This window comes from Manduca sexta, chromosome 3, assembly GCF_014839805.1.
Source record: "Manduca sexta isolate Smith_Timp_Sample1 chromosome 3, JHU_Msex_v1.0, whole genome shotgun sequence".
NCBI classification, from domain to species: Eukaryota; Metazoa; Arthropoda; class Insecta; order Lepidoptera; family Sphingidae; genus Manduca; species Manduca sexta.
The window spans coordinates 6,481,725-6,494,975 of NC_051117.1; the positions used below are offsets into that span (position 1 = coordinate 6,481,725).

Consider the following 13,251-nt stretch of genomic DNA (forward strand, 5'->3'; position numbering starts at 1 on the left):
CTTACTGCAATAAGCTTGCAATAATTCTCGTTCGTTTGGGACGTTCCGGGTAGGAATTTTAAGCCTTAACTCCAATTTGTTTTTGGGGCAATTATTGTAATTTGTACTGACCGCTTTGGTGAGCTTCTGTTTCGCTCAACACGCTGTCGCCAGCGGAAGAAGCCCGCGGCGAGTGGCGACTTGCGTCCAGGAAGGATGAATCGGAGCCTAGTGGGAAATGCATGCAAAGTTATAACTTATTGACGTATACAAATCGCCATTCTTATAATCGATTGGTATTTTAAACTTTCATCGTAATAGATTTTAGACTAAATTTGTAAAAAAATTGCTGTAACTTTACACACATACACCAATATTGCATAAGGGCGTGCAATCTAGCTAGGTTTCCAGACTTTACTGGGATTAAAGTGACTTAACTGTCTGCTATAGATTTTTTAATTTAAGTTGACATACACATGTGACTGCAGTTTCCAATAAAGGGGGGCAAATCGCAATCTGACGTGTTCGTATTATTAGTTGCTAAAAGTGAATATTTTAGTGACGTATAATAAACTTTTTATGGAATGGGTCGATCAGGTGCCGATGCAAATGATGTGCATTTGCAAAAACGCTAGGTTCAGCGCGATTAATATGATCTTGTCGTGGTAAATACTTATAATACGACGTTACGTGCGATGATGATTTAACACTTTAATTGCCATATCTAGAATGTTTTAATATGTTGGTTTTATTTAAATATATCAATGGCAATAGGGTAAATAGTGAAAATAAGTTTTGTTAAAATTTTCTAGCGTGATTTAGATTAATGAAGTAATAACATATTTAACATGAATATTGACATAAAAACCTAAAGATTTTAATTAAATACAAATTGTCTTTAAAAATATATATTTCTCCCGTTCTAAACGATTAAGGCTCATATAAGTTTTGATGTCACAAAAAACAATAAAAAAATATTATACACATTTTACTGTCGCCATGGCAATTAATGTGTTATATTTTGATGTTTATGGAATTCTATTGTTTTGTGTATTTATAACACTTACCTCGCAACTGAAGTCCACCGGTCTGCTTCTCTGTGCCATCTTCTGTCTTGGCTTTATCCTTCAGAATGAGGTCTACAGGGGACGGTGGCGGTGTCTTAGAGAATTTCGATGCAAGATCTGAATGAATTCATGAAGGGCTTAGCTCAGGGACCAATAAATTAGCTTGTTTAGCATATAATTAGCGCAATAGTAGGAGAATAGCTTAGTAAATCTATTTATACAGTAAAAAACATAAGAAAAGGGGATGTAAATAAAGCATTGTAAATCCTTTATTCATTATGTTTGTACAAATTATATTATACAAGATGTAAGCATGCTATACTTTATTTTTGTTTAGTATTAGGAACCACTAACTTACCATGAGTAACATGACTAGAGTCAATCCTAATAAGTGCTCCTTGAGATATATCTTCCAGAAGATTCGAACATCTTCGGTTAAGTTCTTTCATATCCGGTACTTCGTCTTCTGCTTCTTTTTGGATTGCAACAGCTTCTTCCGATAGTTCGGTAGATTTTTCATCTATTTTAGTAACAGCTTCTGCAGGTTTTTCCGCTACTTTTAGTTCTACAACCGCTTTTTCTACGATTTCCACAGGTTTTGCAGTGACTTCCGTTGTTTTTTCGGATTTATCTTCTGTTGTAACTACTTTTATATCCTTTACAATGGTTTCGAATACTCGAGTTTCTATTGTTTCCGATACTGGTTCCATAGTTCCGTTTATTTCACCTTCCTTATGTTCATGATCCATAAATTTCTCCGTCACTTTAATAATTTTCTGGGTTTCAGGTATCATTTTATGAACTTCTTTTTCTTTTATTATTTTGTCACCAGTTTCGATAACTTCTTGTGGGACTTTAGGTTCCTCTGATTTAATATCCTTTATTTCTGAAGTTTCAATACTGTCACTCGGTACTATTTTCTTTACTACTTTATATTCTATTTCTTCTCTGACAATAACCTCAGGTTCTTTTTCTATATTATCTTTTTTAATATCATATGTTATTTTTTCTTCTGTTTCCTCAACTTTGTCTGTTTTATCGGAAGGTTTCGTTTTGTCTAATGATTTGTCTTCAAGCTCAAATTTACTTTCAGTCATAATAGAAGTTTCTTGAGATGAACTAGTTGATATTCTAATAACTCTGGAAACTGATCTTTCTTCTTCAATGAATTCTCTGCTGATAGTCATGCCATCGGACACGTCTGAAGCTAAAGTCTTTGAAACGTCAAATGAAGAGTGATCTTCAGAGAACGTTTTTTCATCGATTGATTTAGACGTCTCCTTTACACTTTCTACTGAAGCCTTTGAGAAATCTTTCGTTAAATCTACAGTAGAATCTTTGGATAGCTCATTTGTAGCAAAGTCTCTAGATGTGTCTTTGCTATCAATTGAAGATTTTGAATAATCCTTTGTCAAGTCAAGGGATTTCTTTGATAAATCAGGAGTTCCTCTATCTTCACCCTGCTCATCGATCCTGGAATCGTCTTTAGCATCAAACGATGTTTTAGAAGGATCCTTAACTAAATCAGCTCCGCTTATCTTTGAAAAATCAGCAGAGGTCCCATCTTCTAGAACGGATTTTTGCTCCTCATCGGAGGATTTTGTTAATGTCGATATAACCGTTGTTACTGAAGATTCAGTAGTAGACTTCGACACTAAGTCAGAGCGCAGTAAGCTATCAACAAAGTGCGTTTTCTTAACAAACTTATCCTTCGACTTATCGTCATCTGTTTCATGGGGCAAAGTGCTTGTGCTTGGCTCAGAAACTGGTACAGGTTCAATCTTGTCTTCAAATCTGGCTGAGAATGTTTCTGAGATTTCTTCGGGAAATTTCTCTTCATCACCAAAAACATCAGCCTAGAAAGAAAAGAATACAATTTTATTTATTCATAGAAAAAAAATATGGATTGATAAAAGTCATTAGTTTTGACGTTACTTCTTTTTCAGGGAAGTCATCAGCGTCATCTAATGAATCTGTCCTGATTTTCCTGGTGTCAAAACTGGATGTCGGCAATTTGCCTTCTAAATCAGAGGTTGGTTCTATGATTTCTAGAACTTTTGCTTTGTCCATATCTGTAAAAAATGTAATACCCACGATTAGACATATCATTAGTCAGAGAATGTAAATTGTACTACACAATATAAAAAATATCAGAAAATGTTCACCACGTACCGGATTCAGAATCAGTATAGATTTGCTCTTCAACTTCATCAGGGGAGCTTTGTACTGAGAAAGTCCTAGGTTGTTTCTTTTTCGGCATTATAACAATTTCACCGCTGTCTTTAGACAACGATTTCATTAATCCTGGACGTTCCTTCACAATTTTTGTCGTCTGTTCGTACATAATTTCTTTCATTTCTTCAGACTCTTTTTCTTCTGCTTCTTTAGAGGACTCTAGATATCCCTCAACTGTTGTTACAGCCTCTTCTATGATCGAATCTACTGAAACTTGTCCAGCAATATCTTGCGGTTGAACAGGTTCGATTATTTGTTCCTCAGATGAAAGGTCTATGTCTTCTGAAGCTTGTTTAATTATTATTTCTATGTTATCAGCCATTTGTTTCATAGCGGAGTCGGATTTTTTCAATTCAGTTTTAACTTCTGTCACCTCATAAGTCTCAGACACGACCGTTGTGACGGCTTTTGCAGCCTCTTCTTCTGTTTCGATTTCAGATTCCGCGATTCTTTCAAGTGAAATTGCTGGGCTTATGCATGAATGTCTACGCTCCTCTTTTTGTGGTACTTTAGCGTCATAAGACCTCTTTTCAGATTCTATAAGATCTTTTGTTTTGATATCTTTATCTGTGACTGGACTCCTAGCAGCTGCCGCAATTGTACCTTTTTGTAGAATATCATCAATCACAGGTTTGACTTGTTCTTTTGTAATTTCTGGAAGTTCTTTCAAATCCAAGTCTTTAGGTACAAACCTTTTAGTTTCTTTCGGTTCCTCGAAGTCTTCCATATCAAATTTACCAAGAGTATCCGTACGTATTTTAGACACATCAAATTTACCTTCAGTAACTGTATGTGTCTTAGTCTCAATGCGTTCTTCCACAGAAGTCGATCCTACGTCCTTTATAACAGTAGTAACTTCTGTGACCACCGTTGGTTCTTCTTTTCTCGTAATTGTGTATGTAGTTTCTGTCTGTTTAGTAGTGAATACTAATGGAGCTTTTTCGTGGGATATTGTTGATTCTATAATTCTTTCCTCCTTTACGGGATGCACGGTTTCGATGAATGTACTTGTGATAACTCTAACACCCTCACGTTTTTGTTGCTCTTCACGTTCCTTAGTAAGGAAATCGCTACTAATTTCTCTATCTTGTATACTGCTGAAATATAATTCAAATTATTAATTCATTTTCTTGTCACTTTGTAGTTAATTTTCAATCAGATTCTTACCCAATTTCCGAAATATGTGGAAGTTTGTGAACGTAATCATCTGGGAATGCTTCTACATCATCAAGCGAATCACCATGAGCCAATTTGGCAATTTTGGCTTGTTCAAATAATTTTCCTGAAACGTAAAAATAGTTGTATATAGTAATTTTTTATTCAATATAGTATGTAACTCCACTAAAATCATTAAGCCTTTCATTTACCTGGTATCGTTTTAGCCTTATCCTGTTCAACCTTTTGATCGACTTTATCTTTCGATATATCTACGTGAGTGCCTTGCGTTCCAATATCGTCCTCTGACTCTTCGAAAGTGTAATCCCTTGATTCAGTCAGACTATTGAGCATCAGATAGCCTCTTTTCTTCTAACCTCAATTCTCCCACTGATCCCGATCCTGCTGATGTGACAGACTGCCTTTTACTGTCATCAACTGAAAATACATTTATTTTAATAAATTAATCTATTGTTTTATTGACAACTTTTAAAGATTTAAGCCATTAAATTATTTAAAAACTAAAATTACCTTTTTCAATAGTTTCTTCTCTACAAATTTGAGTTTTTACTTCAGTAACTTCAATTTCTTTAGTTTCTTTTACGATTGCTTTTTCGTGATCAATTATTTCTCCTTCTTTAGCAATATCTTCCTCGGAAGAAGTCTTCTTTTCCGTCACAGCATCTTCCGAACTTATCTTGTCCGATATACCTTCTGATGATTTTCTATCCGAGATTTCAATTTCCCTGCTGTCTTCGGATGATATTTTATCGGAAGCTTCTTCTTTATCGGATTTATCGATCTCTTCGGCTTCGGTAACGAACATTTGGAATTCTTGTACAGGTTTAGGTTCCACTTCTCCCAGGTCACTAAGTTTGGTTATTGAAATAGATTCAGTCCTTGAGTGACGCTTTGGTGGCATCTTTTTAAAGACCACATCGGGTTCATCAACTTTATCTGATTCAGAATCTTGCTTTTCAGAATCGAGTGCCTTCACATCTATTCTCATAGATGTAAAACCTACACTCTCTTCGAACTTCTCGTCGCCGAATCCACTACCTGAATCGGCTGCTTCTTCATATTCAGCTCTTTCATCGAAATCAGATGACGATACCTTAGCCTTCGTATCAGATTGATCTGATTTCAATGACTCCGCTTCAGAGTGACGTCTTGAGTCTGTGTGTTCAGAGTCTTCTAAAGAGTCTGAATAAATTCGCTTCGAAAAGAAGCATTCCTGTACTGAATCATCTTCAGGAACTGTTTCAATGAATTGACGCGCTTTCGCACTTATTACCGGAGATTCTTTCGGTGTAACCTAAAAAACAATGATATTACATGAAATCAAATGCAGAATTTGACTCGTTTTTTTATAGCACTCATTATAATCGTATAAATAAACAAGAATCGTATAAGGCAAATGTAATTGAAAGGGTTATAAATAACAAAATCCATTACCTTCTCAGTATCTTTCGGCTCAAGCGTAGCAGGCACATGCGCTTGCGCACTATATTCACTTTCATACTTCAAGAATTCTAAAGTTTGATCTCTAGCTGCCTTTTCAGTCTTATCCATCACAGTTGTAGTGACAGTTTTTACTTCAGTTTTCATCACTGTTTCAGTAATTTCCTTGTCAACAACAGGCTTATGTGCAGGACTAGTGCCAATCTGATCTTCTAAGTCGGAAAATTGCGATGCTTCATCTAACGAATCACTTCTATGTTTTGAATCTTTGGAATAAACCTGAAAAAAGTATAAACATGTTAATAGATTTAAAATCAAGTCACTTCATATGGGTTTGCAATGGTAATATAATATTGTGATACCTTTGATTCAGTTTGCGATATAAAGCTAAAGTCTTTCTCAGTGCTTTGTTGTAGATCCGCCAGAGAGTCGGCTTTGTCTATTGCTGACTGGCCAGGGGATTCTTGGGATATTTTCCGTGCCATCAAATCCTGCATATCAGATCCGACAGAGTCGGTCTTTGTATGTTTGCTCAAATCAGATTTTGTACTTGCTATAGACACTTGTGTGTCAATCTGAAATTCAAGAATAGGTAGGTATTAACCCGTGAGGTAGCTGAATGTTTGCCGGCAAACATTGACAGCTACGCGTGTGACGGAAAAATAACCTTATTATGTAGTATATATGTAGTATATAAGGTTATAATCCCGTGACACACGCAAATGTCATGTAGCTGTCTTGGCTCGCCGGCGATTCACGAGAGACCAAGAGTTAAAGCAAAATTGATTACATATTCATATATTATTTTTTGATAAAACACAGAATGTACGCTCGTACCTTCTCTTTAACCTTTTCGCTTATCGAAACATCTTTTTCTTCTAGAGTTTCTGTAATATCTTCTTCACTTACTTTCGATCTTAATTCTTCTGTCATTTGCTTCTCCAATTTTTGCTCTTTGATAGCAACACCTTGATCATCCCTCTTATCATCGTCACTTGGTTTCTTTTTATCTTTGGCATCATCTTTAGGCATTTCTTTTTTGTCAAATACTTCTTTGTCAAATTTAATTTTGATCTTTTGATCTTTATCTACTTTAACAGTGGTCTGCGATTCAGTCTCTGTCTCGGAGTCAGTGGATTTTTTTAAGAATTCACTATCTTCTTCCGAAGACACTTGGACTAGTGTGGAATCCGTTCTCATAGCTTTTGGGAAAGGTTTTGTTTTATCGTCTAGTTTTATTTTAGAATCAAAGTGTTGTATTGTTTCTTTAACAGATTTTACTGTTTCCACATGTTTTTCGGTTTCAACCGATATTTTATGCGTAACGTGAGTTTCCATACTTGATATTTGTTTAGATTGTTCTCTAACAAATTCCTGGGTATATTCAATTCCTTGATCTTGTTCGAGGGTATGCTTCTTCAAAGCCTCTTTTGTTAATTTAATTATCGGTTTAGGAAAGTCTACAGCAATATCTTTAGACATTTTGGATTCAAATGTGCTAATTTTATCTCGTAACGTCGCTTCAGCTATATCTTTCTCGTCTTCTGTCACTAGTTCAGGCGACCTATCGCCATCGTCTAATTTCTCTTCGACTTTAGACGTAGCAATTTCTTTTTGAGAAATTGCTTCTTTAGTGAATGTATCAACTTTGCTTTCTACAACTTTTACCTCTGTAGTTTCAGCTGTGATTGATTTCCTTGGCGTAATAGTAACATTTGAGAAGTCTCCGGATGGGAATCTCATAGACTCATTTCTCATATGCCTTTGTAAATGTTTTGGTGTCGGTTTCGCGGGTGATGAAGGATCAAATTTCCTAAATTGTTCAACGGGACGTTCTACTGGTTTTGGTTCTTCTTTCCTTACTTCAATGATTTCTTCTCTCACTTCTGTGACCACTTTGACTTCAGTCTCTGGTTCCTCTTCAACTTTTTCTGGCGATGTTTTTGATCGCGTTCTTTCTAGTTTTGGATCTTTTTCTTTAACCTTTAAAAATATAATTAATGTGTCTCAAAATTATCCATATTTTTTATAGTCATTTTTTATTAATGTATTAAGGATAAAAATAAATGATATATCATACCTGCTGTTCAATATCTTGGAATTTCTTTATATCTGGTTTTATTTGTGTTTTAATTTCAATTATTTCTTCCCGTATTTCTTTCTTTTGTTTGGAAGCGGGAATCTTACTCGAACTTAACTTCCTTGTTATTTGTTCTTTTCTTTCAGCGACACTTCGTTTCACGTCTAAATTCAAACGTGTATTGTATTAACATTTGATTAAGTAAGTTAAAACTATATTTTGTAACAAAATCACACATTTGGAGCAACAGTAATTTCGAAATTCACATTTCATTTATAGTCCTCTAACAACTTCATATCGTTGAATCTATTTCGACATGAAGTCATTATTCACTTATTAGCTTTTTGATCTCTATCAATATTATTATTTATATTATAACCTTTACTAACAATTACTGAATATAACTGTTACAATACTACTACGTTTTGTCTCGCTTCCTCTGATAGTAAGTGAGATTCAACATATGAAGACAAAACACTAAAACTAAATCAGACGTATACTAAGTTTATTAGTAATACTATAATATTTACCTTCGTCTTCTTCACTATCCTCGCTTGGCGTGGGAGTTCGTTCTACCTCACTCTTCTCCACAATAGACTTCTCTTCTGGCGAGTATTTCGCTTCGTCTTGATCGTGTTCTGATTCTCTATGCTCGGGTATTTCATCTTCATCGTAAAGTTTCTCTTTTAGTTTATTGTCTTCTTCCGCTGAAATTATAAACATTGCTTAATAATATATTAAAACATTCTTTAGTCTATATGACCCGTATTATAAGATTTTATTACGCTAAAACATCGTGATCAAGTCCATATAAATCTAGATTCTCAAAACTATGATGGAAAACTACCTTTATATGCCTCGATTTCTTCTGAGGCTTGTCTCTCTTGATAAATGTTCCTTTGGATACGTCTCTCGTTGATCATGTCCGATTGCGGAGCTATTATGTCGTCTCTACCGATACGACATAACGCCAGCTCCAATGAATTGTCTAGAACAACATTTTTTATTGTTTTTAAAATAGTCTATAACGAATTAATGGTATATTTCTCAATAGTTCTGGACTAAAGTTATATAATAGGACACTTTTGTGACAGCAAAATTGAAGCAACCTTAATCATTTAAAAATGCCCGAAATACCCTACTTTTCACAAAACTTTAGGTTATTTATTTTCTGAATTACTAAACTTTGATAAAACTTTAAATATTTTTATAACGTCTTTATCGACGCTAATAGCTTTTACCAAAATTCAAATTTCCATATATATCCTAATTCATGATCATCTTAAGATAGCAATAATATTTCCATTACTGTATGTACTATTCTACAGCTGACGGGTCTTCTTTTTAGCTGAGACCGTTTAGGCCTTGATACAACACTATGGCTTATTACCACGACCATATGATAATAAATAACTTTTGTGAATTATTGCTTGGTTTACCGGTGAAGGAAAATATCGTGAGGAAACCTGCATACCTGAGAAGTTCTCTATAGGAATTTTGAGGGTGTGTGGAGTCTACCAATCTGCACTAGACCAGCGTGGTGGACTAAGGACTAATCCCTCTCAGTAGTAGAGGAGGCCCGTACTCAGCACTGGGACAGTATATAATACAGGGCTGATATTATATCTACCTTGTGCCTTAGTTCCTGACTGCGTCTTCCACAGCTTGAGCATGAGTTGCGCCTGCTCCGGCGCTGTGATGCGCTTCGCCTGGATCTGGTTGACGGTGGCGACACTGACGCCCAGTTCGTAAGCCAGCGCCACCCAGTCTTTGCCCAGGAGGTTGCAAATGTCTTCCAACCTTATAACAATAGGTATATGGTATAGATTTAAACTATTTTTCAGATTTAATCGTGGTTTTCATAGGGAATCATCCTAGTGTAATTATAAAACATCCTAATTTCAATAGGGAAGATGGTTGGAAGCTTGCACAAGCCTGGGATCCAGTTCTACATTTAATTAAATCGGAAGCTAAAAGACCGGCTGCCAGACTTCAAGACACTGTGAACTCATTCTGTGTAGATCGGACCAACAACAGTTAAAATTTTAAGTTGTATAATTGTAAAATGTAGGTAGATATTGTAACTTTGACTTTACGGATAAACAACACCTCAGTCCCCCCCATGACTATGAACGCTGCAAAGTTTTCGAAACGTTGGGAGAAAAGTAAAATATTAAAACCGCGATAAAATCCGAAAAGTAGTTTTATTTTCAATTAAGGAGTTAAAGTTGATGCGTTCAGCGATAGAATTATGCAAAATATCTATTCAAATATAAATTAAGAATAACGTAATAACTATATCTCTTTTTATGGTTTCTTTATGATAGGATTTGTATGTACCTCGGGTCACTAAGCCGTTGCCTCCAAATCAATTCCTGTTCTTCAGTTCGTCTCGGCACAGCATCTGCTGGCAGCGGTGAGGTCCTCTCAGTGGGCTCGTCTGGTACCATGATGTTCAGAACCGCAATCTAAAAATATAGCCAGGAGACTAAAAATACTGAGGTTTTGCAAATTTGAATCTTAAATGGAAGCTTTAGGGACCAGTTCAGAAATTATTCTTCTATATTAGAGACCTCAAGAAAATTCATGTTCATTCATGACTTAAATCTGAAATATAACTTATTTTTATTGCTTTGAATGACGAGACGTGCTTGCCATTCGCCTGATAGTAAGCGATACGACCGCCCATAAACAGTAGAAATACCAACACCTTGAATTACAAAGTATTGTTTGGTATTCCGCTCGCTCGCCATCCATGATCACTTACCGGTGCTGGTGAAGGTTCACCCTTGGGCACTTTGGGGTCCCTCATGAACTGGCACCTGCATATCGGCTCCAAGTCCTGGGTCTTAATCATCACAGGGAACGCGACCCGGTTCTCGCGGAAAGCTCGGAACGGTATTGACAACTGCTCTCCAGATTTTGCAACTGGGACCAAATTGCCGCCAAATTCTAGATAAATCGATTTTCCTTCATGGACCTGTAAATATGTTTAAATCATAACATAAACAACACGTGAAAATATGGATACAACAAAAAAGAATTATGGCAAATATGACATTGCATATTGAATTAAAAAATGCTACTAGAGTGTTCTTTGGAACTTACAAATAACAGCATTAGTTTAGTACTAACACAATTTAATAAAAAGAAATCGCCTTTGCTGGTGTTAGGATATATTTTACAACCGCCCGTATAGCTACCACCATACACAAGGTATTAAAACCGCTATACTGGCCCACGTGAGTGTTCCGGAATCAGTCTGTGTATACTTGGCTCATACAGGCCGGCATAATTATGTCAACTGTCGAGAGCTAATCATCTCTTATTAGTCGACTTTCTGTTGGACCCCATTTCACTTACCATCAGATGCAGTGGGGTCACTTTTTCGGGCCCGTATTCTTCAGTAACGTAACATCAAAATGACCATGTGTATAAAAAAGAATGAAATACCTCGACATCCCGACTCTTGGCCACTTGAATGAATCGTTCTATCCGCTCTAAGGCCTTGTCTTCCTTATCGTCAGTAACACAGAACATGCGTAACTGTGCTTGGTTCTCGTCCGTTCTCTTCGCGTACACCACGAACCTCGCCATGAATGGAACATGGATCGCTTCCCTACAAAAAGAAATGAAAATTGAAGACCACGACAAGAGCACCTTTCGTTGATTGTTAACAGTTGAGGTTAATTTTTTCACTATCATTAAAATGTCAACTTCCTTTTTGGACTTGCTTAAATAAATCTTATTTCTCACTATTATACTAAATGTAAAAAATTGTGAAAATATTTGGATGTTTGTAAAAAGTAAACGCAGAAACAGCTGAACGAATTTAGATGAAATTGGGCATATGGGTAGATCATACTTTGGATTAACACTTAGGATCCTTTTTTCCAATAAATTGCTCGCATAAGAAGGAATATAACTTTTAAATCAGATTTTTAAATAGATGGCGTTGTCATCTTACAGCTAGTGCTATAAATCACTACAAGGATTTAAGAACTTTTGTAGCAGCCTTTTCATATTAAACTATAAAACAGACCTGTACAATTCAGTAGCCATTTTAGTAGCATCCTCTACGTGTCGACAATCGATCAACCAGTAACGAGCCGACACAGTTGTTGTGAACGACACGCAATCATTAACAAACGTCAGAGGCGTGTTCTCGGTGACATCTTCCCAATGAGCTCGATTCGTCCCACCTGTCGCAACAGATACTATTGTAACAACATGTAAAATATTATCTTCATCTAAATACATGCTGTCCGCATTGTTATGCACGGCTACGAAGTATGCTTTTATTTTGCCATTGTTGGTAGGAAGCTACGGAGGCAGTATTGCGGCTATATCGCTATTTTCTGCCAATGTGTACGTGACTACCTCTTATTAATGCATGCCAAAGCAGGCTCTTATTTCTACGATCTTTCTGTTTTCATAATGAAATTTCTACATATAAAAATCTATCTTTACTACGATGTTATCTATTTGCTTCCATGTTAGAAAATTGTCGTTATCCAAACGTGTAGACATAAAAAGAATTTAGAAAAGTACAAAGAAAATTCTTAAGTTAATGTATAGCCCAGTTTTAGTACGAATGTAGAAGAAAGATTGGAAATCAGAAATACAGGTCAAGAGGAAATTAATAAAAAATAAACAGAAAATGTTTCCAAAACGGCCTATAGCAAACACACAACAAGCAAAGACAACACATCACACAAATAAACAATAACGTACCATTTATCATATACTTAGATGAAAAAAGTGACTGATAATGTGGCACACTGTGTTCGTTCACCTGTTGTCATTAATTGTGCTTCATTGTCAAAATGAAAACAATGAATCTACGTATTCAAAAACGAATATATAAAATTGCTGCTCCGGCTTATTGGAAAACAGATCTCTCGAAGGACATACTGAAATGAACGTAAAAATCTAGCACGACAAAAACCAACGGAAACGTGTTCAGTGAAATCATGACAAGAAACAGAAATGAAACGAAAATAATAGAAAATGACGTGAAGAACTGATAGGCCGTTTTGGAAAAGAACTTTGACAAGTACAAGCAAATTAACGGAAAGTTTGGGAACACAGACGCTGAAAAATGAGATGGTGATGACGGTGGCACCGTTAATCGTTCATTTTCACGCTAATACTAAACAAGAATAACAGATATGTGTCAGATTCGGTGTGCCCATTAACTAATACTGTCTCGCACCCACAACGTCGGTGACTACCGCAGTGCATTCTTGACGTCCCAAGATAAGTTCCATGGTT

At 35.9% G+C, this 13,251-nt stretch overlaps 1 protein-coding gene across 1 annotated transcript in view; it reads right to left on the reverse strand.

The window, feature by feature from the left end:
• LOC115451861 (ankyrin-2) overlaps positions 1–13,251 on the reverse strand; it is a 54,971-nt gene that overhangs the window by 11,329 nt on the left and 30,391 nt on the right. The window contains 20 exon segments of the mRNA XM_037438897.1: positions 112–207; positions 1,047–1,163; positions 1,405–2,902; positions 2,982–3,118; positions 3,219–4,378; positions 4,449–4,563; positions 4,649–4,781; positions 4,783–4,874; positions 4,968–5,751; positions 5,892–6,176; positions 6,260–6,472; positions 6,735–7,880; positions 7,978–8,141; positions 8,508–8,684; positions 8,825–8,965; positions 9,608–9,777; positions 10,318–10,445; positions 10,745–10,957; positions 11,431–11,596; positions 12,020–12,179. Of these exon segments, the coding sequence (XP_037294794.1) occupies positions 112–207; positions 1,047–1,163; positions 1,405–2,902; positions 2,982–3,118; positions 3,219–4,378; positions 4,449–4,563; positions 4,649–4,781; positions 4,783–4,874; positions 4,968–5,751; positions 5,892–6,176; positions 6,260–6,472; positions 6,735–7,880; positions 7,978–8,141; positions 8,508–8,684; positions 8,825–8,965; positions 9,608–9,777; positions 10,318–10,445; positions 10,745–10,957; positions 11,431–11,596; positions 12,020–12,179 (7,095 nt within the window).